The sequence below is a fragment of the Falco rusticolus genome, chromosome 3 (assembly GCF_015220075.1).
Source record: "Falco rusticolus isolate bFalRus1 chromosome 3, bFalRus1.pri, whole genome shotgun sequence".
In the NCBI taxonomy this organism is placed as follows: Eukaryota; Metazoa; Chordata; class Aves; order Falconiformes; family Falconidae; genus Falco; species Falco rusticolus.
The window spans coordinates 98330854-98354826 of record NC_051189.1 but is presented as its reverse complement, the minus strand read 5'-3'; the positions used below and the strand labels follow the sequence as shown (position 1 = coordinate 98354826).

The following is a 23973-nucleotide window of genomic DNA, read 5'->3' as shown; positions in this document are numbered from 1 at the left end:
CAGCAGCTATACTACAAGCAGCTCCTATCTTGATGTAACAGGTCAAGATATGACCTAGGGTCGCACTTGATTTCAAGCACTCTAGTGGAACAATTCCTTCTGTTTGAATGTACTATTTGTCAAAACAAAAAACCTACTGGGAAACATACCAGTTTCAACTAGATTTTGTTAAAGTAAAACAAAAAAACAAATCAACAACAAAACCAAACAGAAGGGTTTCAGAAAACACATTTTCAAAGTACTAAAGAGTTCAATTGTCTAGTTCAAATGACTTTCATTTTTAATTTTTTTAAACATAAACCCTGGAACATTTTCTTCTGAGGCCCAGAGGGACACAAAGAACAAAAGTAAAGCCTTCACTCCCGGCTTCTCCTGTACGCTGTGAATAAGCAGTTTACTCCCTGAACACTGATGAAACATTCAACTGTTTCAGAAAGACACATTCCTACTGTTCACACTTGCTCATTTCTCCATGAGCCATACAAGAAGAAAATCTATTACCTGTTTAAAATGTTCACCAGTTTTTGTCCCCCTCCACCTTCCAAAAGCAGCACAAGGAGCACATGTCTCAGAATCAAGGCAAGGGCTGTGAAAAGCTCAGCAATTTAGTACCAAGCTAGATAAACTCTGAAGAATTTTACTGAGAAAACAGACTTAATTCACAATGAAGACAAACAGGTCACTGGAAAGCACTGAAGAAATGTTACGCGCCTTGAACAAGGATCTTGAGTGAGGGAAGCAGAGGAATCTTCATAGTGCATTAGTGTTAGAAATTGCCTATAAGCTTTGTTAGTAAGTGTTCAGGTACCTTATTGAAGAGGGCTCAATCCAAAATGCACTGACGTCAATGGAAAGGCTTTCCTTTACTTCAAATTGTGCCTAGATTCCCCTTATCTCCCTTGTGCAGGCTAGGGCAAAAGGCATTTTAAAAGCAAACAAAACAACCACGTTCGCTTACATAATTAGACAGAATCTAACCCAAAGTATAGGAACCAATTTAACACCATGTCCATGAGAAAGACAGTTTGAACTGCTGATTTTTTCTGCAAACTGTAAAGGTACCTGGTAAACATCAGTCACTGCAGTCTGAAATGGACATGACATGAAAAATACACTTTTTCAAAACCCTGATGCTAACCCAGGGGTGGGGAAAAAGACCAATCCCCCCAACCCACCCCCCCAATATAGGCAACACGTCATTCCTCATGGACTGTCTTGGTGAGGAACCTTTTCCTGCCAGAAGCCAGAGACCACCCAGACCCTCCAGAGATGAGAAAGCTCAAACTTTTATACCAGGAGCTCCAAACTGTGTAATGAATAAGCCATAATTCTAAATAGTACTTCCATGCCAAACAATAGCCATATTTAGGCACATTCTCCGCTATCTGAATAGGGTTCTTTTTTTTAAGTAATCGCTTTTAAAGGCCACATTTTCATATGGAACAGCCTTTACAGAGAAGAAAACAGAATCCAGAGTGCTCATACATGATATGTAGGTTACATGCTAATTTTTCAGATTATCAACAGAGACAGTCTATTCTTTCTATTGTTCCTGGGGGGTTATTGGGTTTTCTTCCTTAAAAAAAAAAATAGGTATTTGGTAAAATACATAAACAGTTCATTTTCACTAGGTTGGAGGGCCTGTTTGCTTTTCAAGCGGAAGGTCTGTATTTCAAGCGCATTGCTGAAAGGGAGTGTCAGAACATTCATTCATCCATGGGACACTAATGCACATTTGGGCTGTTTAGTCATTCTGCCTTCAGCCCAAAAAACACCCAAGGATTAAGCTAATCATCCATTAATACGTGCCCTGGAGTGTCCTGCTTTAATAAGGGGAAATATGTCTCTATAATTCCTATAGCATCATAACCCTAGCTTAACGGAGCAGATTTCTCACTACCATTTGTTAATTTTCTTTTAAAAATGCATTTGCAATAAAAGTTAGTTGCCTTCACTCTGGAGCAATGGGTGTGAGGGACATTCCTACACCCTCTCTGTATCTATGCAGAAGGAAGGAAGGGGAACAGTTGGCTACTTTCCACAATAGCTAGACTCAGCCAAAGAAAAGCTTCACCACATGCCTGCTGCAACTCCCAGGCCCTGATCCAGCCAAGCAGGGCATTTCAAATGTATGCTGCAGAAGAGATGCTGAATTTTCGGGGGAGAAAGAGGCATTTTTAGTATTGGGAATTGCATTGCCACTGATCACTTCTGAATAGGATTATATACTTCTACCACAGTAACGTCTTCTGTATACATAGGGCTCCAGGGAACCCAGAAGATAAGCTGCTTTTCTCCATTTCAGAGATGGAGATCTGATTCTCCTTGATTTTGTCCCTGCAAACAAATGCAGAGAGAATGCCCAAAACCAGCCAAAACCCCTAAAGCACCTTTTTATCCTCGGGTTGTTTTTTTTTCCTGCTTGTGTTCCTAGGCCCAGCATGGGTCTACCTGGCTCACAAAGCAAGCAAGCAAGAACCGCCGCAGGGCAGCATCAGATGTGCCCACAGTTTTCCATCACCTTCTAGATGCACAGAACAGCTGGCCCTTACGAGGGTTCCAGCCACACTGCCAACAGCTCTTCCCCATGCCATGGGGTGGATGCTAAAGCCCAATTCAGAAACTTTACACCAGCCCTAAGTCAGGCAGGAGGCTGCTCGAGCATCGCTGGGAGGCCACCAGGCAGCCTGGCAGGGGCCACCTACAGCCCCCTTGAATGCTGTTGTCCCAAGCAATGCAAGAAGGTCTGAGGAGCACGGTTTCCCCGCAGTTTCTCTGCTTCCAACATTCAAACTTCACCTTCCAGTTACTCTGGGAGATCGTGCACATGCCAGATGTGCCAACAGCTCTGCCTAAACCTTATTTAGCTTCTGAGCTCTCCAGCTCTCCCGTATCTGCCTTGGGAATGAAGACACTTTTCCTGTCTCTTAAGACCTACTTCCACCCAGTGCTGTGCATATACCTTTCTTTCCATATAACTATACGAGTCTTGCCTGCTGGACTGCAAATCATTTGTTGTGGCCTAAAACAAACATACACAAAGAGACTCTGGCCTCGCATACCATCAGTCTGAGCTTTTGCTCTTGAGTTGAGAGGCACAAAGATTTCAGGTTTTGCCGTCAAATCAAATCTGATTTAACTGACAGTGCTAATGGAGGCTCAGCAATTCTGGGATACAGGGTTTTCTGGTTAAGTCACCTGCATGAGTAATTCAGAGGTTGTCTGGATGCCAAGTAAGCCTTTCCTCAAGGCACAGAGAGAGGGGAAAAGGAGCAAAACCCTTGAAAAACATGTTTGTTTATAGCTCCTCTTGTCAGTCAGGCTTCTTGCCAAAAGCTCATTAAATGTAATTAAAGGGAGGAAAAATGTATGATCACATTTATTATGTAGATAAAGAAGTTTAGGGGAGTTTATGTAAAAAAAAAAAAAAAAAGAGAGAGAGAGAAAGAAAGAAAAACATGTTGATACCTCTGCTTCTTGGAGGGTCCCATGGTTCAAGCATACCATGTCTGGGCACGTGATAGGAGAACCACAACCTTCTTGAATTGCCAGCTGCATGTACTGTTTTAGACACTAGAAATAAGTAAAGAAAAGAGAGAAAAAAAAGTTATAGCCCACATGCTGGTAACACACAGATGCTAGAGATGCTGCACAGCTACCACCTCCGCTGCCTTAATTGGCTGTCCAGAAGATCCAGCACACAGAAAACATCAATTATTATAAGTGTGAGCACTACCAGTCATTACACTGGAAAGAATGCAACAAAGAACAATTAATTATGCATGACTTCATCTGCTGAGCATTGCGCTTACCCAAGTCAGCAAGTCAGACCTTTCAGCGCTAACAACCCCTACGCTCTGCTAAACTGGGATTGGAGGCTTTAGCGGGGGGAGTACCTCTCATCCTAATTAAACAGGCTTCACTCTTTTGTCCTTCCTCCTGTGTTCTTCATTCAGACTCTTAGCCAGCAGCCTCCATCGTAGGAGACCTCATTTACAAGAAAGAGACTACTGTTCTCAGCTGCAAAAAAGGGGAAGGGGGTTTATAACCCAGTTAGGCAGTTTTATAACACTAGAAGATGTGCAGCTACCCGTTCTTCCCTCCCCCCAAGCTCTGCCCCCACCCACCCCCAGATCAGGTAATTTCCATGGTTTACCATGATCTATCATCAGCCTGTAGTCTATCGAGCAGGAGTTCAAATCCATTCCCAGCATGGAGGCTGCCTTATGAACGTTTCCAAATTGCTCCATTACACAAAAATGACTGCCCTCCCCCCTCCAAGGAAAATATCCCTCTGTTCTCCCCACATCTTACTGGGCAAACCAGTTTCAAATATATTCAGCTTGCCTTTTTGACACATATTATGGAATCTTCAATAAAATTATGGCACAAAACTGGTGCAATGGACCAAAGAACAGCACTTGAACTGTCTCTCCAAACTGCACACCTAAGTGAGCGAGTCACTTCTAAATCAAAAACAAGCAAGTCTCCTCAAAATAGTGACAAAGCTTACAGTAAATTGCAAATCACTGTTGACAAAATAACAAAACATGGACTTCTGGCAGATTCTGGTATCAGCTTGCATAGCTCATTGTAAATAAAACCCAACATATTTTACAAGCAGCAGGACTAATTCAGCTTTGTTCCCTACAGATTTGTATTTTATGCCCATGTGATAAACCTCCTGTCCTCCTCCTCAGTACTGCTGGCTTCTGCCCTTACTGCCCCATCAGATTTCAAGAAATATATCAAAGTGTAAGGTCTCTGAGACCTCTGTGTGTCTGCCAACTTTCGGAACAGGCACTGAGTTCAAAAGCTGCTAGGTGGGTTGTGCGGAAACCCCAGCCTTCCAGAGCATCAGCTCTGGGACAGCCCCGGGCCGCTCCACAAACAGTTTTTCCAGTACTTACAGGCATTTAACATTCAAGTCTGTGTTAGTTTGGACTGTTCTGAGAAGGCCTTGCATATTGTGCTCAGATTAAAGAGATTTCCTCATTTGTATTTTTACTGGAAAACTGGTACCCTCTTAAATGTCAGGATAATTAGGACTTTTACAAATGGAAATGAGGTTTCCTTTTTATTCTGCCTGTCTCTCCACTGAAATGTCCACATCCACAAGTTTCGGTTAATTCTGACGAACTGTACAGAGGTATTAGTTCAAGCAAGTACAATCAGCTTAACTTTGTGGCATTTTAAATGAGCTTACTCTTGATCTGTAAATATTTGAAGCATATTCATTTAGAAGAACATAGGGGTATAACCTAAACGGTAAAGCTTTAAATATCTAGCTCATTAAGCACTAATGGGTTCAGATTCAGCATGCACCCCTATAAGAAAGCAGCAGAGGAGGCTGTAAGGAATTGATGGTGCAAGTAGCATGTGGGAGGTGAGAGAGATACTCACAGGTGAAGAGCAGAACAGAAATCATGTCAGTAACCAAAGGCAGTATTAGCTCCCTAGAGAATATGAGCCCAGATTTAACCAAAGAGCTATTCTTTTATTATTCAACAGCAGTCTCAGCGCCCTGTCCCATCTCTTCACCCAACTCCCTCAAAGGCATCTAGGCACAGTGCTTATAAAAGGTCAGTTTAACCACCAGGTCAGTTCCCCACTAGCACACACAGCCCCACAGCGCAGAAGCAGAAGCAGGTACACAACCACGGTGACTCCTGGGAGCTGGTACCCGACAGACAGGCTGCTGGGGCCCTGACCGCATCTGCTGCCACCATGGGCAGCGGCAGCAGCTGACACAGAGAAAGCCAAAAAAAGTGTCCCCAGAGCCCAGGGTGGCTCCCTGTGCCGTTGCTGATACGGATGGAGACTGTGGGTGACCTGCCCCTGCAGCCCTGCAGTCATTAAGCAGCTAGCATTGCCCACATGCTTCAGATTGTATCCCAGGAGAAATGGGCTGTCAAGTGCTCACTCTCTGCACAAATTTCCTCTCTGGTTTGTGCCTCCACCATGAACGATGTGAACAAAAAATTCTGCCCCGAGGCCCTTCCCCAAAGCCTGTCTGTGCTGCAGTGTGTTGGCTGCACTTCTTAGGATACGTGGGCAGCAATGCTCCAGCAGAGCCTCCTTACATCTCACTCCCTCCTCTCATGGGGGACCTGATTACTTTCTGGATCAAATCTCAGGACAGTGTTTGGGAAAGGGGTAATGTTTCCCTCCCACTAAAGTATTTATTTTTCCTTAATTCCTCAGCAAGTATGGAAGAGTGACCTTTTACTTTCGCTAAGATCCTGGCTTCTGTCTCCTCTGTGGTGCTGCCCGATATTTAGTAATTTTTTTGACAGCATCTTACAGTGGATTTGTATTCTGGGGGCAGCTCAGGTCAGCCGGTTACAGACGGAGGACAAAGCCTCAGAAGTTACTGCAGCTCTAGCAGCAGCCCAGAGGCTTGTTCTTAATTTAGACTTCCAGGACAGAAGCTCAGAGCACTGACAATTACCCTTCCGTGCAAGGATGGGCATGAAGCTCTTAAGGAGCTTCAATCCACAGTATGGATTTTGCAATCAGTTGCAATACGCAGTATCTAAATCATTAGGGGTACCAGGCCAGGAGAACAGAGGTTTCTGAGGGTTGCTAATGCATCTGCATTCTCTTCTTCTAGCTCACTGCCTGGTCGTAGGTGAGGATAGGTGAGCAACTGGAGCCTTTTGCAATACTTTTAGAGGGTGCTGTGCTTTCCGAGAGTGACTTGGAGAGATTTTATAGTAAGTCTGTGCAGTGCCATGGCTCTTCAAATGTTTCAGAGAAGCTCTCCCTGTTAAATAGATTTTATAAGTATTCAATCTGTTGCCTTGATTTTCTGCACTTGGAGAAGGTGCTGTGGGTGCAGTTCATGAAGCTGATGGAAGGACTTAAGGGTGCTGGGAAACTCAAAGGAAGCATTTATCACTGAAGAATTAAACTTTTTACCTAAGTCTGTATATGAATGAAGACGTAAACTTCTTGTTCCCTCTTTCACAAGTTAGCAGCAAAGAAGAGAGTGGAAACCCACCAAAATTTTAAAATATGCCTTCACTTTAACAGTAAGACTGTTTTTACAGGGGTTTTACTATTATTTACAGCTCATCTACTAATTTAGCTACTTGAGAAGCAGCAAACAAAAGTAGCTGAAAAGTTGTACAAGCTGCAAATGTGATGAAAAGAGGATTCAGTGTCTGTATAATGAATCATGACTGACCTTCTCAGCAGCATGTCCTCCCACACTACGGAAAATATATTATGCAGACATAAAATGTTAAGACTTTTCCTGTGTTTTGCCTATAAAATTCAGCAGTATCTCGGGAAAACTGCACACACTACACGGGCTACTTAATTGCTCTACAAAGTGAAGGTAAGGTCAAGATATTCAGCCTTCTGTGGTATTAAGAGTTTCTTGAAAGGGTCTTAATCTTAACATCCAAGAAATCACGTGGTCTCAACACCCTTGGGCTATGCTCCCCCACCAATTTCCCACCGTGCCATGACTTACAAGCATACAGTTATAAGCAAGTCGGTGGCTGAGGCTGCACTACAGGACCTGTGGCTTATAATGACAGTCACACCATCGCCTTGCTCTCCATAGCCAGAACAAGTCATCAGCAGTGACCTTCCTACCAGCACAGCGAGTTTTCCACCAACACATCCCATCGTCAAGGCAGAGCGGTTGAGGCAGACTGAAAATCTACTGAGGTCTTGCTGAACGGGTTTGAATCCTGCTGACCACAGATGAAATTGGAGGTTTGGCTCCATTACGTTCACCCCTCCAATAGAAGGTAGGCACCAACACGAAGAATTTTAACTTCCATAGCGGCAAGTGTACCCTAATCAGTTACGTTCAGTTTACTCGTATTTTCCCCACTGAGCAACCATACCATGTACATATCTGTATTCTGGGATACATAACAAAATCCTGATGCAATCAAGCAAGGGGGATCAATTAAAATGTGATAATGTCACTCCACCAGCAAAACTCAGTACACCTAACAGAAGGTTTTGGTGCAGATCTAACCTTGCCAAGCGTGTTTTGCTCCTGCTGGACTACTGTTGGCTTCAGTGGAATGAGTGCTACAGGTAATCTTTTCTCTGCCCAAGATTCGTAATGTATAATGACACCCTTTTCAAACAATTGCTGTCTAAGCATTCCGGGGCAACATTTTTTTTTGCCTTTTATGCTGGTTTTGCCTTTCAGGCCATCAGCTTCCTCTATTCGATAAAATAAGCTCAATATCCATTTGGCCACTTGACGAAGTGCCACTGATGAGTATCTAGTAACTTAAGGCCTGTAAAGTACCTGGAACAAATTATCATGCAACATACATGCATATTTTTTTTTTATCTTGCAGGACTTGTAAGAAAGATTACGATTTAGGCCAATATTTATATATGCCCCAAGTACATATTCCTCTCCTAAAGCTAAGGCTTTGTTGAAAGTGTATGCTGTAATACAAGGGAAAAATCTTTTACAAAGCACTAAAACGCCCAATCCAGGAAGGCACAAACAAATAACATAAAAAATTTCTTCTCCAGTAATAAGCACTTCCTCTAATCTTTGAAAGTGTTTTCTATGGTCAGCTACAAGCCCCAGGAATAGAAAACCCTGTTCATTTATTGAATTCATGGATTCTTCATTTCACCGCTTCTCCTACATGCTGTTCTAAATGCAACTTTCCCCCCCCCCCCAAGTATACTGTACAGAGGGAATTTTTAATGTACTGCCGCCCCCCCCCCCAAAAAAAAAAAAATATCTGTTTGGCAATGTATTTAATCTGCAAAGGAACCACAACAGTTGTGCATTTTAACATAAGAACAAGTTCAAAGTGTAACTTCAGTGTTAGGTTGCTGGGCAATGATGTGACAAAGGTGCTACATCCCTCTCACTGTGAAATTTTATGTTTCTACTCAAAGCTATTTTCAGCTAATCTCTGTGCCAGAGACAAAAGATGGATCTCAATCATTCCTACACATTGCTTTTTCAGGTACCTCGAATGTTCCATTACCTTGCTTGTCTCCCATTTAGAGCAGCTTTTTAGCTCACTAAATGCAGGCTCATCGGTTTGGATGCAAAAGCATAAAAGGAAACCACATATGTGGTGCGACAAAATCAAACAGGTAGTTTTATTAACACGGAGGGATGGCTAGGAAGAAGAAAGAAACAGAAAACACTGGCTTGTTTTCCTGTCAAATGCTACAGGTATTGCTGTTGGCCACTGTGCAGCAGCTGATACAGGATAAGGGTCTTTAATTAAATTGCAGACAGGGAAAAAAAATTGGTCTACAGTATTTCATAACCAGTATTAGGGCATGATCTACATTAAGCGTGAAAATGCACTAAATGATCAAAGGCTTCTTGCCAAAACCAGAAGGTCTTTCCTTCTAATGTATAATTTGAAGGCAAATTCAGTTTCAGAAAAATTAAGAAAGCCACAGGTTTCCATCTTAAAATCTGCAAGACTGATTTAAAATGTTAACTCTCTCTTCCCTATTTGTCCACAAAACTGTTTTGTTTGGGTTTGGTGTTTTTCTTTTGCCTTAGCTTTTTCAAACTCAAAATTTGGGGAACAAAAAAAAAAACCCACCACAACTACGGAGAGAAAACAACTTTTCAGTTGGCATTTCAGAGTGCCTTATGATTCAGAACAGACCAACAGAAAGGCATTTAGTTTTGTTTCAGTTCTGGGCACTGTTTGTGTACTTTTTATTCAGTAAGATATAACTTTCATTATTTTCTCATAATTTACAAATGTTACTTGTTCTTCAGTGCATACACATGACAATGGAATAAGTTATGTAGTATTATTGACTTTGGTGAGACAGTTCACGTCAGAACTCTAAATTTAACCATCTGATCCCTTCAATATTTAATATTTAATCATTTGTGTACTCAAATAAATATATAAGCCCCCCCTACAAAAACAGTACTCAGAGTGTTTATGACAGGTCTACATAACGTTTAGTAACATGTTGATCATTGCATGACATCTGCACTTCTGCATGTTCAGTCTCTCAAATGGGCTAGTTGCCTTCAATGTATGGTAATCGAACTCCCGGAATCTCGCAAGTATTTCTCAACTGGTCTTCTAATTTGGTAAATCAAGTCTACTGGGAATGAGCTTGGAGATATCTGCACTTCACTGTGAAAAAAATGGGAGACTTTCTTAGTTTTAGTAAGTAAACAAAAAACTTATCATTTTTGCTTGGTGTTTTCTCTTGGTCATGACGATGTGCTTTTCAGTGGTGTTATTCCTCCCCTTCTACTGAGCCATGATGTGCCTGGATGTCATTTGAGGCTAAAGGGGCATTTTTTCACTTTCAAATTCATATACATTTGCCTATTTAGCAGGCATCTCATGTTCTTTGTCATTTGCCTCTTGTCTTTGATATACTCAGTCTCTCTGCTCTCAGGCTTTCCTGCCCATGCTTGCTGCTGCTGCTGCTGATCCTTCCCATCACTTTGTCCCCAGTTGTCCAGTGTTCCCCTGCACAAGCGATCTGAAGCTTCACAGCACTAAGGACAAAATCCCAATATTTAGCCTCCTGAAGGAGGCAGGGCAACACACAGCTGCTCTTAAAAAGATTAAGGAAAGCAGAGGGGCCTTAAAGTGTCCAGCTGGTGAACTGCAGCAGAGAATCTCCTCTTTCTGGAAGGGTTTCCCCTTCCCCTCTAGCAAAAGTAGCCAGCAGCAGCACACAAGCCCCTCTCTCAGAGGCTGCAGCATCCCAAGGCACTGACTCGCCAGGCAGGCAGCTGCCCAGGGCATCCAGCTGTCAACAGCAGCAAAAAAAGCCTTTTTTATCCACATCTAGCTGTGTGTGACAGCAAGGTCAGGGCTACAGCAGAAAATCTTGTTCTCCCAAACACCTTTGGATCACCTTCCACTTGTAGGATAGCCAAGGCAGCACAGAAGCTACCTGGGCTTCTATTCGACATTGCACATTGACTTCTCCTTCACACGGGATGAAGTTTAATTCCATTTAGACTGCACTGGGTGCACCAAAATAGCAAACAGGTGGGTCACTGTGATATTTGTTTTGCATGTTTTGTAACGTAGTTACTTCACACACTTCCCCAGAAGTACAACACCCAACAAAGAATTTGCTTGGAAAAGAAAAAAAGAAGGGTGAATCATGCTAATTCTGCACAAACATGTGCTGACAACACAGGACAACACACGTGAAAGTATCTTCTGTTTTCAGAGTTTGTTATATGTTGTCTTAGGCATCTTAAACCCTGTTCCAGTAAATAACACACAAGATGGATGTAAGCTGCTGCTTGATGTAAATAGCATGCCATTTATTGCTTACCTAGCTCTCATCAGGACTCTGAAATGCTCAGGAGGGGGAAAAAGAGGAAAGACAAAACCAAACACAACTGGCGTGTGGGGATGAAGCTGACACCAACTTTTTTACCGACTCCAAAACAATGTTTTCCCTAACAGTACCCCACTGGTTCCTTTCTGTCATGACTGCCACCAGGGCAATCTTACCAGGTCTGGTAGAATCTCACCTCCATGGCTGCTTACAGGCTGCAGCCTCACTCCAAGTCCCCCACAGGGGCTTTGGTATTCCCAGTATTACTGCTAGCCCTGCACCCCTCACTACTGCTTCCACAGGGTGGTTTATGCTGTGCCAGCCACCAGGGCACTGCTAGGGAGAGGAAGCGAGGTGCACGCGATCACACCACCCACCAGCTCTCCCAGCTGTTCTCCCAGGTTCAGTTAAGTTTTGAAAACATGGGAGTCTCCAAGACGGATACATTCCAGCCAGTCTAATGAGTGCCAAAGCCTGGGCAATGCCTGTGCCCTGTCAGAAGGCAAGAGCAGGGAGATCAGCCCACCCATTTCTGGCACTACCCTGCCAGAGTGCTCCTGCATCTTGCCTGAGTGCGGCACTGCTGGAGCTATCTGGGGGGAGGGAGAGAAGGGCAAAGGATACAAACATGGGGAAATTGACTAGAAGTCACTGTAATATTCAAAATGTAATTTTGTGAGTGCATCAATCAGGCTGTAGCTAATATTAGTTTGCTTTGGACCCAGATGTAAGTGCCCTGAAATAGTGTATTTTGTTACACTGTGATGGTGTAGCCAGGCACTGTGTATAATTGTTTCATGTACGTATGTGAGTGATGTGACCACCACAGCGGCAAAAAACTGTGTAGTTGCACATGGGCACAGGCAAGGAAGAAAAAACTTGCAAGACAAGGTAAGCCAGCACAAGGGATTGCAGGTAGGAAGAACACCCCACCAAATAAGTAAGGAGGATGACTGGCAAGGCAAAAAGCAAGATAAGCAGCATCAGAACAGATGAGACCCCCTCTCCTTTTGGGAATGGGGCAAGCAGCATAAACCCATGCAGCTTAAGCAATATATATATATACACATATATTGGTAAATGTATACATGTAAGAGTGTGCACCACAGCATGGCACTACACAAAGGTATTATAGGTATTGGAAATTAACTGAGTAATATAAAGTGCAGTCCTCTCAAACTTTTGCAGACAAAGCATACCTCACATCCCTGCCGAACCCTCTTCAGAGATCAGTCTTTCATTCAAGACCAATATAGTCCGGAGACAACGAAACCAAGCCACCAGGTGCACTACAGCCATTTCAAAGTCTTGGGATGTGTCAACGTGTGCTTTATCTCACGCTTCAGTGCAGTCTTATGCCAAGTGCAACAAACGCTGAGAAATAAAAGGCTGATGCCTCTTCAGGCCTGACTTGGCTACCAAGTACGATGGCAAGTGTGTTCTGCAGACCATCTGCTTTTTCTTCTTTGAACAGAGTAAAAATGTTTACAGCTATTTGAAAAACTCCTGTCTTACTAGCAACATTCCACCACAACGCAAACATACAGCTTCTTCAACAGCTCACTTGGTTTGGCTAGAATACAGCTTTTACGAGGTATAATGTTTATTACAAGAGTTTCTAAGCTGAAAAAAATAGCTAAACACAATTCTAACTTATTTAAATTCCTTGGTTTAACAGGCTACAAGTGAAAAGAAGCTTGCCCCTGTAGATGCTACATAGTAAAAATTTCCAATTATTTCCACAGCCAAAAATGCTGTAATGAAAAACAATCATAGATGCAGAATCATCATTACAGTTAGAAAAAAAAGAGAGAAGAGACCTCACATGTAACAGAAGAAAAAAGTAGCAAAACTAAGTTTCGCCTTAGAGCTGAACCTATTATATCCATGTTAAGCCCTTTTCTATTTTAAATTTAATACTACTCTTGGATATATATAATTAAGCTTAGTGACAGAAAATAAAAATAAGCCATACAAGCTGAAAGCACTGCTAGTTGAAAAAGTGATACGGGCTCGATCCCATAGCTCACAGTTGACATTCTTACCCCAATATCTGCCTTGTAAAGGTATCTAGATGCCCTGGCGTGGGTGGGAGGAAATTTAGGGCATTGCATACCAGCATAGCTACTGCAGGCTGTGCCCCAGCAATGCCCCACGCAAGCTGCAGCATGGAGACACTCCATGGCAAGGTGCTTCTGACACTGCTCTTCGGAGGCTGCCCAAAGGTGCAACTCATGTGGCCCCCCAGAAACTGCTCTGGATTTAAGGCAGAAAATTATATAGGCAGGTAAAAAGTTTCCCAAGTCCCCCCTTTGTTACAGGGGGCAAGATCTACACATCTCTGTTGCATCAGCTGAGACACGTCCATCAGGAGGATGTTCAGACACAGGCAACAACAGCCAGACAAAGGGCAGACAAGGAGCATAAGCACAGTCGAGATCTGTTATGCCCACTGAAATAAACAGAGCGTGTCTAAAGGCTTCTCCCAACTGCATTTGGCACTCACTCATGGCTGGCTCTTGGTTTAGACAAAGTCAGCAAAGTTTGCACAGATGCCGGCCAACTCTGACTGTACTCCTGCCTTCGCTGGCACGGCACAGCAGAGCCAGGCTCAGGGTGGATGCTCTGCCTGCTGCCGGCCAGGTAAGGGGTGGCAGCTGCAGCCCCAACAGGGGACGGGGGACAGCAACATCCCCAGCCACCAGTGACCCCTCCCTGTGGCCAGTGCTCCGGAGGAGCAGCGAGCCCAGCTCTGCCTGGCACAGTCCTCCCTTCCCCAGGAGCCACAGGGTTATGCTGCCCAGCTAACACTGACGTTCATGTGCCATTAATGATACTAAGTTGTAGACACCGAATTCTTGGAGAAGAGTGGCACCACTGTAAAGGTGTCAAGTTCTCAGATTTCTTTTTTTGTGGTTTTTGTTTTGTTGTTGTTGGTTGGTTTTTTTTTAATTTAAAGCAGTAGCTTCATACCTACCTGTTAGGTATGTTCTTTTAAAACTTTTGTTGCAAACTAAAATACGGACATGTTTTGTGAAAGTCAGTATGGAAAACAAACTTTCTGAAATTCAGGTTGAAAATGCATAAATCCATCTCATCCTAGTTTCTTGAAACACACAGCTACATTTTAATTTTTATCCCATTTAAGCTACCTTGAATTCAGAGTAAGTGAAGATACTCTCAAGCTGGCTTTACAAATATCAGATTTCTTCCATGAGTTCAAAAAATCAAGGCAAAACTTAAACGTGCTTGCTTGATGCTTATCTACAATCTGTTGTTAAAAAATAAAACCAAGTACATTTATTCTGGAGTTAAAAAAACCCACATCCTTCCAGTAGCTTCTGACCTGTTTCCAAAATCCATTAGTCAGGTACATCAAAGTCGCTATTGCCAGAGAAACTAGGTCCATTTTCCCATGCTGACAAAGAGACTAGAAGAGTACTAATATCTGTAGGGCTTTTATCAGCTCGCTCAACTTCTGCCTTTATCACTTCCACCGGTTTTATTTGATCTGAATCGGCAGGACAGAAAGTCCTCACTGGCCACTACAGACAACGCATGACCTGGGCGACATCTCTGCAGCACAGACTGCAGATGCAAAGGTTCAATAGGGCAAGGTTCGTTTTTGTTTAGGTTTTCTGATTGCCCTTAAAAATCACATACAAGACTTAAAAGGTCTCTGGGTGATCAGAAAATAAGGGGGAAACAAAACCTCACAGTTATCTTGTGATGCTTCAAGATTTTGCTTCAGAAAAAAATAAATGCTGCAATTGCATATACACTGTGTATGTTCTCTGACAATCCTAAAATGCATCTTTTTTTCCCATTTACTATTCGGAGTTATTATTATTTGCTATGGGAATGTCTGTTAGAGGTATGAATTATCAAGAACAGAATGACAGAGAAGTCTTTTAAATAAGGTAAGACAGACTAACGCCAAATGCTTGTTACGGATGGATCCTCTATCAGCATGGATAATACATGCTCCTTGTATGGGACAAGCAATTCCATCTCACAGTTCTGTCTACCTCCCATGACCCTGCTCCTGTTACATAAAGGTGCTGCTAGATCTTACCGATGTACAAAAGATGCAGCTGCATTCCTGAAGAGTAGTCATCTTATCCAGGGAATATTCACAGAGACATAGCTTGCAAGTGAGCAGGGGCTCCAGAGCTAACTCTCCAGCTTCTGACTCGTCAGCTGTCATGGTGTGAGGACAAGCCTTCCCAGCAGAGCCCATTCACTCGCTAATGGTCCACTCAGCCTGAAAAGAGAAATCAACAGCTGAAACATCCCCACAAGCCATGTGGTCACTTCTCATTAACCTGAGAATTTACATCTCAGATCCATAAAAGCACCTGCACACCCAAACGTACTACTTTGGCATCTTGGTGCTAGTCTCACGCTTCAGGCCATTCAAAATTCAAAAAGAAGGTGTCTGAGAGCCCACCTTTCCAAAAGGCCTGAACTGGGTTGGGTTCTCAGAGAACATTCACCTTGCTGGCACAAAGCACCTCAGGCAGGCCACTTATCATCAAATTAAAAAAAAAACCCAACCAACAAACCAAACCCAAAAAAACAAACCAAAAACTCACACAGGTGAGATCACCTATGTTATATGCAACAGTATAGGGGTCAGAGCCCTCACCAAAGACCTAGAAGGAAGCAGGAATCTGATTTGGGACAATAAATTCGTAATTAAAAAAATAAACTGCATTCATATGTACATATTTATATACATATATATATATATATATCGCTTGGCCTTTTTGAATGAGTTTCAGAGTCACACCCCTCCCATCCCTATGGGACCCTTCAGCCTTCATTGCACCCACACCATCTTAATGGGTGTCCCCAACCCCAGCTGCCATTCCGGCTGGTGGCTCGGGAGCTCTGCTGGGCAGTGCAAGGCAAGAGCAAGCACAGATTCCCCCTTCCTAGGCAAGCACTTCAAACGTTTAGCCTGTAACATGGGGGGTGGGTACCACGAACTCCACCTTCTCCACGAGCTCTCACTGAGACCGCGAGCCGGCGGTCCATCGCAAGAGGGATGGCGAAGACACCCAAACCCAGGATTTCAGATTGCATGTCCTACTTCATACAAGGCTGCAGCTTAAATCCAAAAGAGTAAGAGTCATGTGCAGTCCTCTTTTCTGCATTGCCTTGATGATGCTGGCGAGCTGCCTGCTCAGATCTATAGCTTTTGTGCATCCTGCTTCCTGACATCCAGCTCTTCTATCTATTTCATAGGGCTCTCAGGCATCTAACTGAGGTTTGTGAACCATGAACCAAGTGCACTAGCACTTTGACAAGGAGATGCTCAGAATAGCCATGCTTCCACCACACATTATGTCACAGCAGTGCTTGGGGAAGAAATTTCTATCCTTTGAGAAGCAACAAATGGAAATAACATGCTCACACATAATGTTTTCTGACCTAAGTATTCAAAACCACTACACCATAACCATAAAAAAATGTCAAGACCCTCATTCTTACACAGTAACACTGAAAGAGAAAATAAGGAGAATATCCTCATGCTTAAATGGAAACAACAGAAAGCAAATTCGCAGATTTTTAAATCTCAAAATAGACAGCGGGGTTTGGCACAGCATTTAAGGCACAGGAAAATCTATTCCCATCTCCAGGAAACTTGGCCCAGCTTCCACAGACTTGCTTCTGAACACACTCAACTGGTGGCAAGACGACCTTTACATCCATTTCTTACAAGCAGAGACATGGTGTCCAGCTGCACACAGCTGCCTGCCGCAGCGCCAAGAGTGCAGCTCTACTAAATCTGAAAAGCTGCAGCACAAATGGAGGCTGCATGAACACAAAAACAATCAAGACCCATCCGTGCGCCTGCCAGATCTGAGATCTCAGAAGGCAAACGGGAGACTCGAGCCCTTTGGTTCACTTCTGCTTGCCTCCCCCGCAGTCCTGAGCATCCTGGTGGCAGGGCTGTCAGGTCACATTTGGCAGCATGTCACTGCTGCTGTTCTGCAGCTCCCGCAGCCGCCAGGCCAGCTGCAGCACATCAGAGCCTACGTGACCTGCCATCGTGCAATACCTGCTGAATCCCTCCCCAGAGGGAGAAGCAGTGGTGCTCATGGAGCTTGAGGGGTCAGCGCACGTCAAACCTCACCCCACAGCCCCCACCTTTCAACCTGACGTGCAGCTAAGCCCCATCCCCAGGCGAGCCCTGTGAGCCTCATGCCCTGCAGGAAGACCTTTTCTCTTCAAAAGCCATGAAACCACAACAAAACAGGGTGGGAGAGCACACCTACCCCTTTTTAATTTTTACACTTTGCAGTTTCCTAGCCTAGCCAGACAGAGAAGCCATCAGATATGTCCTCTGGGATGTCTTTCCTTTAAACATACAGTTTTAGAGATACAAGAGTCATAGCCAAGATTCTGGAAACGAAATTCCCAGCCACGAATCCTGAGCAAACTCTCTCTTCAATGGCTTCCTATCATTAGTTCAAAACATATGCCGTGCCTGCATTACTCCTGGTGCGGTCCTGGCCTGCTACCATGATGCCCCCCACAATTTGCTCCGTACGGCTGCAAAGCTGGAGCTGCAGCATGGCCAGCAGCTTGGGAGGCAGCCTGCCTCTGAGTCAGGGACTGCAACACTCCTCTGTAATTACTGCAACGGGGAAGTGGGAGGAACAGTGACTCACTGGAAACGCTATGGCAGATCAAGAACTACCTGTTACTTAAAAATACATGCTAGACGTTATCTCAGTATTTAGAAGAAGAGTAGCACATTTACTGAGGCATGCTTTTCAATCGCAGCTGCATCTGTTCAGGTAAGCTTCTCACCCCCACTGCACAGATCTGAAATTTCTTCATTTGCATGGTAAACAGCAGCAACGTGAAGAGGTAGGATGCACAAAGGAACAGGTAGGGATATTTAAGGATGCTGGAACAGATACAAAATGCACACAGCTGTTTCCAAAGTCAGGGGGTTTATAACCAAAAGGGTTATGACCCTGCAATGCTTTTATTACGGCAGCAGTTTAGGGTTTAGGGCTCAGGGCTAATTTTATATGGCCTAAATCTGGCACTCCACGTAACAGCGAGTTTGCCACAGTAGAGTAGGCTCCTGACACACCGCCCTGCCCTAGTAGCTACCAGGTGCCACAGTGCAATGGCTGTGGGGACTTGTTACGATATCCCAGGCACCCTTGTCCCTGGAGACTGTAGGTTAGATTCAGTTTTTCTCCCTGTACCCCCCTGCCCCCCCTCTTCCACCTCGCACAGGATGCCAGAGCGGGGCTGAGGTTCTCCCTAAAACAGGCAGAGCACCCCGTGAGAACGCCCAGCAGACAACCCCAAGCAAACCTGGCAGACCAGAGGATCCAGCCCCGACACAGCCCAGGCTGGCTCACCTCACCGCAGCCTCATTAACCCCGGTGGGATTCACCCAACGAAGCAAATAGGATTGGAGCCTCGGAGGCAGCTGCCTGCACAGCCCCTGAAGGAGATACCATGGCTGCCTCCATGCCCCTCAGAGACCAGCTTGTCCAAAAGCTGTCCTCCAGGTCAGGCTGGCACAGGCAAAGCCATCCTGCTAGTACCTGCAAGCCTGCCTGGCGAAGAGAGAGCAGGTGCATGGCCTGTTTGACCTGCTCCTTTTGCCAGAGTGACCCATCCAGGTGGTCTCTGCTTCTGCCCACCAGAATTGTGACTTCTGCTACTTCCGTCAAGGGGAGCAGGCAGGGCAAAGAGTTAATGGTTACGGAGAAGAGTGGCTCCTTCCAATGGCAGCTGGGCTCTGAACAGAAATCAGGTCAGATAGTGGAAACGATGGGGAGGAGAAAGACATGTGTCTCCCTCCGGTTCTCACACTCTACTCCTTCTCCCAGTACTTCAGGATGCATTGTCCTCCCCCAAGCTCTCCAACCATCTCCTCAACTTTACTACCTTGGCAGAACTGACTTTTCCACACTCTGCAGAGAAGCCATGAAGCCCCACCTGAGTTGCTCCAAATTTTTATGGTCTTCATTTTGCTAGGCTTAGTCCCACGGACTGTCATTAGTTTATTATATATCCACCAGTTCTCTTTACAGTGGATTAAAATTCCTACTGTAATTACAAGTGAGTTGCCAATGGTTTAGGTTGAAAACAAAACACTTTGCACGTATGTGTCATGCAGGGGAAGATGGAGTCACTGAAGAATGAGTGGGGGACAAAGAGGAAAAGATCATTCCATATGTGGTTATATTAATAAAAGTCACCTGAAATAAAACTGAATTGAAAGTCTTTGAAAAGAAACAGACCCTCATATAAATAAAATACATTTCTAAGCACTAAGATCGTCCCTTTCATGCCCACAAACACAAATGACCCATTTAGGTGAGATTCCTAAATAAAGCAAGAAATGTATCACTAAGACTGGAATACAGCACCCAACTCCTCACAGAAACCTCCACTGAAAGCAACACAGGCTCCATGAGATGCCGAGGAATAAGGATAAACACATCTCAAGGACACTCTAACCTGGAGGAACATATTAAGCTAAATTCTGTGCCAGTGTACATCAGTAGCAAGGAAGGGTCAAACTGGCCCCAGTCTGTTTTACACGCTTCTACCAGCCACGTACATGCAGACCCACACACAGATCACAGCCCTTTCACGTTGCACAGAATTTCCAGGGAAGGGGATGTATTTCCTCAAATTGTATGCTACCCACCTTGTAAGGAAGAACTGTTGGGAACTATAGAATCATTTAGGTTGGAAAAGACCTTTAAGATCATCGAGTCCAACCGTAAATCTTGATTTGTTTATCCTAACGAAATTGCAATTAGAAATTCCCACCATGATCCACGTATGAGGATGAAAGGGATGCCTGTTGTCTAGATTAACTAACAAGAGTTTAAACGGCCCCTTGCCGAAGGGTTAAACTAACAGGTACAAAAAGAAAAACCTTAAATTTAGGTCCTCCCTGGCTCTGACACTAGCGGTGTTGATGCCGTAGGATAAGGCAGGACCAGAAACTCTGAAGGAATGTGCGCGAGCCCTGTGGGGTCAGCCCTGGGAGGGCACAAACTGCACAGCCACCAGGAGCACAGCTTGCTGAGCGCTCAGATCTGCCAGTCTTCCCGTTTCATTCATCTGCCTGCGGACACTTTTGCTTTGCCTCGGGGAGGTGCCAAATCTTGGTGCTTTCAAGTAGCACTGAAATGCCTCAACACAATCCATAAGCAAAGCAGAAGGAGAAAGGGCTCCGGGGGGTGGGAAGGGTGAGGACAAGCAGAAACTCTAGCATGAAAGCAGTGGAGATTTTGAGCGGAATATGAAACACAAAACAAAAGCACTGGAGGAAGGAGTACAGAACTTGTCTGCCTTCAGGGCCTCCTGACACCACCGTGTCTGGTGTCTAGCTTTGACAACAACTTCCTAACAGCAGGTATCTGCTGTGCCTGCTCCTAGACAGGTGCCCATTGCAGATCTTGACATTAGCCTCCTGAAGTGGAAACTATTAACTCCCTGAAGTGGGAGTGAGAGAGCAGCTGGGTGGGCATCTGGCAGCCAGCCAAAGTCAAGCTACCACAGCTCCATAGAGGTGTGAAAAATTGATGCAACCTAGGGCCAAAACCTGCCCTCTGAGCATGCATTGTAAGGTATCATCCTTGTTACAATCACACAAAGGCTCACTTGAGTCTGCCCAGCTGCCTCAAACCAAGATTACTAGGCTCAAAGAACAAAAGTTACTCTGTGTATGTGACAGAGCAAACAAGCCAGGCAGTCTCCTGAGCTGCAACATCAGAAGGACATTGTCTGTGTGTCTGCAATCAAGTCACTGTACTTGGTTAAAAAAAAATAAAAATATCTGTCTGAATGTGACTTTCACCACTTAGAAACATCACATAAAATCAGGAAAGCCTTCTGCACTGAAGCTGGAGGAGAATGAATGGAGCATATTCAACACCATAAGTCATCCTTTCATTTTTCACACGCTGCATCCAACAGCAACAAGAGAGTTCTTGGAGAAGCTACTTCAAGCCTTGTGTTTACAAACAATTCTTCTGAAGTTAGTGGAGCTGTATGCTTTTAGCTGAATTTAGAGTTTAAAGGAAGTCAAGAAATGTACAAACACGAGACACACTGCTCCAGGAAATGTTAATGGAATAAAAAGGGTCCTTTATGTGGTTTTCCCTGTGAGCTGGTGTGTGCCTGAGCCCACCCTGTGGTCCCCCCTACCCCAGAACCCCCAAGGCTTGCCATAAGCCAGCACCAGGCACAGACTTGCATACACGTGGTGGGATTGTAAAGAAGCTGGGGTTAGGCTTAAGGTCATGTGTGGGTCTAACACACAACACAGCACTCACCCATTTTACAAAAGCCATTTCAGTACCAAAACGAACTCACAGCACCTGTGTGTTAAGCTCCTATTTAGTGTAGCAGGTATTCACTGCACTTTCCTGAAGAAACATTTGCAAGCACTGTAATTGTTTCTCATGCCCTAGAGATTTTTAAAGTACTCCACCCATTGTGAAATTACTTCAATGCCACATAAAAACCTGTTTTGACATTGTTCAGCTCAGGATTCTGTTGTTTCCTGTAACTAAGGCTCCCCCCTTACAAAATAAAGTGGAAAAAGAAAACTACCTGACAAATACAAGTGTTCAAAACCAATGCTGAAAATCAGGCCCATGGAGAAAAATAGTAATTATAGAAAGATTTTAAAAATATAACAGAGTGGTATTAAGATAACAGGGTCAGATCGTAGAAGATATAAACTGAGCTATGAAATGCAGACATGTGAGGACAGCTTCAAGAAACCCACACTTCCATTAACTTCAGCAAAAGCCCATCATCGCCAGTTTTGGTTACAAGTCCTTAGCTGTCCCAACTCTTTGAAGGCAATGTTATTGAAAATTCACTTCTAAGGCAGCTTTTTTAAACTCAGCAGCTCTATACAAAGAATTAGTCGAATGAAGCACACTAGTACTTCTGTGGTCAACAGACTAACCACTAAACCACTATGCATCCATTTTTCCTTCTTTAATATGCACTGCCTACACAGAGCCACCTATCCTGTCCATACAGCGCTACTTATCAAGCAGTGATTCAGTAAGACTGTAAAACATATGATTAAAGCTCCAATTCAGGAAAGCCTTCATCTTCGAGAAGGACATTTAATCATATGTCTAAGTGCTCCTGTGTATCAAAGCCTGAATATTTTGCTTTATTGCAATGAGATTATTATCAAGTTAAACAAGGGCTTAAAATTTTCTGAAACCGTGGTGTCACAAAAGCAACCAGATCCATGAATAGAAGGTCTAATTTTAAATACATTTCTAATATATTCAGAATTACTGTATTACATCTGTGCCTTAATACAGCAAGCACTTGATTACATTCATGTACAAGGAAACCCCATTTCTGGATTACCATAATATACTATCAAGCTGAAGTATTAGAGAGAATAATACTAGTTCAGTATCTGTTCTGTTTGAGCATGGCTTAAGAAAAGTCAGATGTATAATATTTCATGACAGCTTTCTGCACTGTAAAATTTTTATTTTAAGAAAACTTGTTTCAAGAACAAGCAGCCTAAGTAAACGTGCTGTCTGGTACATGAGAACACACCGAAGGCAATTTCTCTCACTTGTTTTCATTGGAATGCCTGGGGAAAAAAAAAAAAAAAAAAAAAGAGCCCTTGAGCTGCTGTTCAAGAAGCACTGGCTGTATGAAGTATTTTCATATCATGTTAGCAACCAAAAAATAAATATATCGAATACTTTGAAAGGAATGTAGTGGGTGGGAAGCCTCTTGCATACAAAAAAAGTAAGGGACAGACTGCACTAATTAATATCACCCAGCTTCCTGACAGGCATTTTTATAGCAGCACTTTAGGACGCCTAAAACTCACTGAACAGGTTCCCAAATTTCACATGCACCCAGTAATTTCAAATCATTCTAATCAATCAAAATATCATTAGGGCACAGGTAAATGGGTCCCCACAAATCTTTGACAGTTCACTTGTTGGGTAACATCTCTACTGTACTGTAATACTGTGAGGTGTGAATAACTTGGAGATTTTAGAACACCAGTTCTTCATGGTAACTTCTAGCAACCCTACATCAATATGTCCTCAGGGAGGTTTTTTGCATAAAAAGCATGGATATTAACTGAATATAACAGACAGCTTGCTTTTTTTTTTTTTTCCCCAAAACAGATGTGACACTTTTGCAATTGTGGGAATCCTTTATGTTTTTCCTTGCAATACTGTTTTAGAATAAGCAAGGGGAACAAAAAAAAAGTGGGCTTTCCCCTCTTCCATTCCTAAAAAGCAGCGGAGTCCAAGAAAAGGAAATCTAATAGCTAATGGTGAAATAAATGCTGCTACTCCTAGCTCAACAGGCAGCTAGGAAAAGCGCTTTCTCATCACTTAAAGATGAAAACGTAAAAGACTGAAAAAAAATAATGCAGCCTGTTTAGTAAACTGAAACACATGATCAAAACATGGTCTTCATCTCTTTTCAGTACTGACAGAAGCCACATAATGGCAATATTCATTGCATCCATGAGGATGGGAGTAAGCTCTTCTGCATGGAAAGACGTCAGACCATCACACTGCAGAAGTGTGCAATATGCATATGCAGAAGTGTGCACCTTTGCTCAGCTCTGCTGGAACTGTGCTTGAACTAGGACACAGCAAAGTT

At 43.7% G+C, this 23973-nt stretch overlaps 1 protein-coding gene across 3 annotated transcripts in view; it reads right to left on the bottom strand.

Annotated features, from left to right (window-relative positions):
- RNF144B (ring finger protein 144B) overlaps positions 1-23973 on the bottom strand; it is a 100411-nt gene that overhangs the window by 21822 nt on the left and 54616 nt on the right. For all 3 annotated transcript variants that reach the window (XM_037380529.1, XM_037380527.1, XM_037380528.1), the window contains exons 2-3: positions 15374-15562; positions 3469-3573 (exon numbers count right to left, since the gene is read on the bottom strand). In XM_037380529.1, coding sequence (XP_037236426.1) covers positions 3469-3573; positions 15374-15538 — 270 coding nt within the window. In that variant the 5' untranslated portion in view covers positions 15539-15562. The remainder of the gene's footprint in view (positions 1-3468; positions 3574-15373; positions 15563-23973) is intronic.